Here is a 6,000-nt window from a genome sequence, read left to right as displayed (position 1 = left end):
ATCGGCCAGCCCTCTGTTCCAACGGAACCTTCAATATTATATCCCTTCACAAAATATGCGATAGATCGAAATTGGCTAAAGTTCCTTGACTGATACACGCGAAGAATAATGTTATAACAGCTATATTCAACACAACAGGAAAAAAACTGTCATCATATCTAATCTCAGAAAGCAACAAAGAAAACATAGTATTATAGAACATTGGAAATGAATATGAATAATTAATAATGAACCAAATGATTGTGATACATCTCCAAGTCAAATTTCAAAACGGATCCTTTTTATCTGTATTAAAATAAACATTTCAGCTTTAAATATGGAACCAGTGTCCATTCAAATGAGTTAGTGGGGTTCTATTACATTTTGGGGCCCATTTTCAAAATTGAATATTAACCCCTATTACCAAATGGATAATATATCATAATATTGTGAGGGCCATTTTTAACGTTGAATATGGAACTTAATATTCCATCGTAGCAAAATATGTCATGATATTCTGGGGTCAACTTTCAATGAATCGGTAAATGTGATCTCTATTAGGTTCCAGTTTACACGACTTCCCGGTTCAATATTCAATGTTGAAAATATACCCGGCTTCATTTTCTATGCGGTTCCCTTTCAACTTTACCCATATTCGGATACGGTTTCTACTCCCGTGTCTATGCATTCAATGGAACATAGGTCTGGTTTTGTTTTCGATTTTAAAGGTAACTTCAAGTTTTGTAACTCCTATGAAAATACGTAACATTCGGTAAACTTGAAATATCCAACATCTACCTTCTGTCTTCACACGCGGACACTAAGGTTACAGGAGTTACAATTGATGTTCACCTACAGACACGAGGATTTACAATGAGCATTTTCAGCTGTCTTTAATTACACTTATTTTCGAAATCAATTTCTTCCTGCAGGATAGCAGGTTATACCTATAAAACAACACATGTTTCACAAATTAATGATGAAAAAAAAAAAATCTTAAATTGACAAATATCTTACATTAGGAATTCTTCGAGAGAAAGAAATTTAATGCGAAGACAGCTCATCGGCACAAAGTGACAACATCTAGCAGGAAGCATAGCGAAGATTTAAAAGCAATTCAGACTATTTCAAGCATTCATTCGGATACTTTTACATGTGAGTACGAAATGATTTTAGATAAGGATAATAACACATTTTACTGAATATATTCTTAGGAATTGGTTAATAAGCTTAATATATGCTCTAGTCCATACTACAACTTATAAACATCTCAGTCGATAATTGTTATATGATAATGACATGTTTTATATTTAATGAAAGATTATCATAAATTGTCGGACGTTGGAATTTTTGAATAAAAAAATACCCGGACTCATTTGAGAATATATCACGAAAACTGCGATATATAACAGCGTCAAAACTGGAGTTTTTGTTTTTTAGTTCAGCAGCCACGTCGACCTCTGAAAGTGCTAGATCTTGACAAGTTTAGATCCAAAAGTTCAATGTTCCGTCCAGATCTTGACTTGGGTCCGTCTTCGCCGATCAAAACTCCTTCAAAGTTGCAACGTTTGGAAGCAAGTCATCACAAACAGTGCGTATATATGCTTTTCATCATAGAGTTATCTTTCTTGAGATGATTAATAAGACTATAAAGACTGAGATGAGAATGGCCTACCAGGGAATAGTTGTTAAAAGTGTTATTACTTTGAAATTAATTTAATTTCCTTGTATATAATTTGTTAATATTGCAGAGTCGACAGGAAAGTGAAAAGTTCGCAAGATGATGGCGATTTGTTTTTCCCTAAACCAAGTCAAAAATATTCCAGGTTAGGTGCAAGCGATGAGAGCCATCATCTTTCAACGCAATTTAAATACAGCCAAAGCAAGTTCAAGGTAAAGTATCGAAACAATTAACTTTAAAAAAGTTGTATAACGAACTACTGAAATGAAGTGTTTATATCGTGATACTATAACAAATGATGAGAATGCTTTGTTAACACAGTATTAAACATAGACTTTACCACATATTTCACGTTCAGTTAGTGTTGTTGATGAAGTTTGAATTTACATGTCTTAGGTCCCTCTTGAAAACCCTGAACAAGTTAGGTTCTAGGTGATAACTTGGAATGATTTGTTTGATAATACATTGTCCAGCCTTCCTAATTGTGCTATATAGATACCCGACGTACCAAGGCGTTCGCAAACAACCAGCACTGAAGGTGATTTGATCGATAACGAAAGGAAAATATGGAATAGAAAATTAACCGACGAAATGTTCAAGCACTCTAGACTGCCGAATAAAAAACATAAAATTACTTTTGAACCATACCGTCAAAGTTATTGTTCCACCAAGGATAAAAATTTTACCACTGATTTGCTCGGGATGAATTTAACACAGGACCAAAGCAAGGTATCTGGTGATCCAGGTACATACGTCCCTGCACATGTTGTACCATTTGTTTCTAAATCAACACCAGTCAATCCCTTAGGAAAAAACATGTTCATCACAGAGGACTTTCAGATGACACCAGTAAGGAAGTATCGGAGCGAAGAAAATCGGATATCCAAACTTGGATTAGGACATTTACGTGAAAATATTGAACTTTCAGACATGAGTGATGTCGAACGGCTACCAAATATTGATTCGAAGTTGAGATCTAACGTTTTTCAAGGAGAAGACTTTATACAAACACCACTTGTTGATGAATTGTCGTCAGATGATCTTCCGTTTCAAACACCACCAAAGCTGAAGTTTTATAGTTCTCAATATCCAGTGAAGGAAAAGGATGAAGTGAAAGACCAAACCAGATATTTGGAGGAAGCAAACTTTCAAACTCCATCACATAAATTCACACCAAGGATGCAATTGCAATCTGTTGTAAACCACGATAAACCTTCAGTTCAGCAGGATACCGACTGGGCACCTAATCGGATGCATATGTTGCCTAGCAGTCAGGAGTCGTTTTTGACAACTTTTAACGATTTCAGAGGTTCTACTATCCATCAGAGGTGGGTTTTGTCATTGTGAAATTCTTTTTTAGGGTATTTTGTTCTCTTACAATGAAGGAAGTCATTTACTGGCATAACTTCAAAGCAATTGTGACAAGTTAATCAGATGAAATGTCAAAGTATTTGATAGACTATATAACACTTCGATTTTAAAAAAGTAAAGCGAAAAAATTGGAAAATTCGTAACATTTTTCGTTTAAGATAATTACAGAGTATTCAAATTTGATTAACGTGAACTATTGAATGAGATTTGAAAAAAAATTACACGATTTTAAGTGTTTTCATGTTATTTTGTAACAGATTTGTAATGTTAACTTCATTGTCACACTGAATTAGAGAGACTCTACGCTTAGTCTTGCTCGATTATTTCACGATTTCAACACACTTGTTAATGTTGTATTACAATCAAACTTATATGTCCACTTTTTAAGGAATAATAGATTCAAGTACGACACAATCAGACGATTTAACTTAAATGCTGTTAGTTTAATGATCATCGCTATATTTTTGGATGTTTCTGTGTATCGCTATTTAACTTTCTTATATCCTATTTATGATTAGCTGTCAGTAAGATTTCTATAGAGCCTAACTTGAAAATGTTGTTTTTTTTATTGTTTTGCCCTATTCTATATAGGTTCAAAATGGAACATGCATCAATATCAGAGACGGCTTCTTTTCCAGAGACAACCAGCAATCAATATTCACCTAAAGAATCGGCTTCTATCAGTGTAATGGTTTTTTTTTTTTTTTTGTATCAAATTCACCTAATAGTATTATGACATTTAAATCCGTGTTAATTACAAATTAACTTTCCAAATGAATAGTAAAAAGTGGTATAATGATGCAATTTTAAAACCATAAACTGTAAAGATTTTCCCCCGATGTCCAGTTGTTCCGTTGTTCTTAACCCTGTCGTAATTTTGGAACGGGACATTTCTTACTTGGATTGACTAAGATTTACTTGTCAGGTCTTGTGGATGAAGTAGAAGACATTTAGTCTTCAGAAATACCCAGTCTTATTTCCTTTGTACCTTTGAAGGAGTTTCCGTGTAAATATTTCTTCTTTTCATATTTTGCCATAGTTCATAGAACTTGCGTTTAAACTAAGATTCTGTTGATATGCTGACTCCATATTTGTTGTTTTATTTCGCACATTTAAGATAATACGAAATATCGATTTATCCCTCTGTGTGCGATATTCTTAAATGAGATACCGGTTTTGGTTTTTGAAAAATATGCACATTTTTATCTATTTCAGATTGTTGAAAACCAAACAGAAAAAGAGGAAGAAGTTGATAAGAAACAGTTGTGAATATGATACTCACTTTAGATTTTAAGTCAGATTGATGCATTTGTTGGTATAGTTATAAACTCGCTGAAAATCATATTTCGATGTATATATATATATATATATATATATATATTTTTTTTTTTTTTTTTACAAAAGACGGACCTGTCTTGTCTATAGATAAGACTTATTATATGAAGACATTTAAATGCCTTTGGTAAATGGTCAGCGATTTCCCTACCTACTTGTGAAAATGAACGACGAAATTATACAGGGAAATGCAATTAAAAGTTGCATAGTATAGATATATTTATATTGATATAGTTTTCTCTCCTACAGCACAAAACAAGGAAATGGGATGATGGAGATCTTAGATGAGGTAAGTGTAGAATTAACATGTGTAGCTTTGATTGTGTATGTAAACGTTATCAAAATCTTTGTAGTTCTAATTACATGCACGTCTTTACTGTAATTGTACGCATTTTCAGATGCATGAACTCGAAAAACAGGACAAAATGGACGAATGGATGTTGGTAGATGAATTTGACATTCAGCACGAAGAAGGTATTTAATGACACTTAAACTTCTGATAAAGATTCATCTGTATCATTCTCAGTGGTTATTTGCAGTTGGCAGATAATACATCCATACACTAACCTTTATTAAATATTTTACCTTTCTCAAAGGATACTTTATTGCATTTCAGAATCACGAACACATCAGGTTGAAGAAGAGGTATTGTATGTTTTCTTTTATGAAATGAGATCCAGTGCGCTTTACTAAAAATTTAGTGTTAAATTTGAAATATATAAACGCAAGGTAAAAGTTTTTGTCTAATATCTAGTAAATTTTATCAAAACATTTTCAGTGTAAAGTGTGTTATCAAATGTGATCGAGTGTAGAAGTATCATAAAATATAGAAATATGAATCAGATCCACTGAGAGTAAGTTTGAGTTATATCAAATTCAAGTTGTTTTTCCACAGGTGTTATTTCCAAGTGAAGACGAAGAGGTAAAGAATGCCATGAACGATATATTGACAAGAGTGGTAGAAAATTGCAGTTATGACTTCGAGTATGACAGATACAACCCGCAAACGGAACTTAACTGTTCCCAACCACCGGTTGAAGGGTCTGATAATACATTAAAGGAATCGCATTCCGAGGTCCCTGAAAAACATATTTTAAAATCAGATGATTCAAAAGAGATTAAGGTTTCAGAATCATCATCTCGAACGGAGAGTCACTTCAACATTGGTGAGACAAGATATTGCGATGCGAGTACATCAACCATTGAAAATGAGACGTGTGAAAAAGCTACACAATATTCTCCAAGGATTAATAATGCGCCGGATTCTTTACAACGTATACTCTCTAGTTCTCAGTGTCATCGACAGTTCTCGGTCAAACCAATCAAACTAAGACATGAAAATGTCGAGAGAGAAGAATCTGTTTTGGAATCGGGAAAGAACAATATAAATGAAGTAGAAAATGCGTACTGCTTGAGGTCAAGGAAAAGGACTTAGTCCTTTGTAAAAAAGATATTGTTGTCTATGACTTACCGAGTACAAAAATAGTATAACAGTTGACTGGATAAAATAGAAACAGTGAAGAAATGTTGCTTATATTTCCTTTGTAACCGTACTTTGTAGCACGATTTCATTCTCTACAGGAGGGGTCTCCTCTTTAACAGTGTGAAAAAATGAAGAAAGCAAGAAATAAAGG

General features: G+C 33.5%; 1 protein-coding gene across 1 annotated transcript; it reads left to right on the top strand.

Moving 5' to 3' along the window:
- Positions 1-1,001: 1,001 nt before the first annotated feature.
- LOC132556481 (uncharacterized) lies at positions 1,002-5,852 on the top strand (the record flags this gene model as incomplete). Its single annotated transcript, XM_060220890.1, has 10 exons — positions 1,002-1,134; positions 1,420-1,570; positions 1,731-1,872; positions 2,156-2,988; positions 3,623-3,716; positions 4,247-4,296; positions 4,616-4,655; positions 4,765-4,840; positions 4,983-5,011; positions 5,262-5,852. Coding segments are annotated over 10 exons (2,088 nt in total), but the record flags the coding sequence as incomplete, so codon positions are not given.
- Between the last annotated feature and the right edge of the window lie 148 nt (positions 5,853-6,000).

Source organism: Ylistrum balloti, unplaced genomic scaffold (genome assembly GCF_031769215.1).
Source record: "Ylistrum balloti isolate Yb309-2 unplaced genomic scaffold, AGI_CSIRO_Ybal_v1 Utg370572, whole genome shotgun sequence".
NCBI classification, from domain to species: domain Eukaryota; kingdom Metazoa; phylum Mollusca; class Bivalvia; order Pectinida; family Pectinidae; genus Ylistrum; species Ylistrum balloti.
This window is presented reverse-complemented; position numbering and strand designations above follow the sequence as displayed.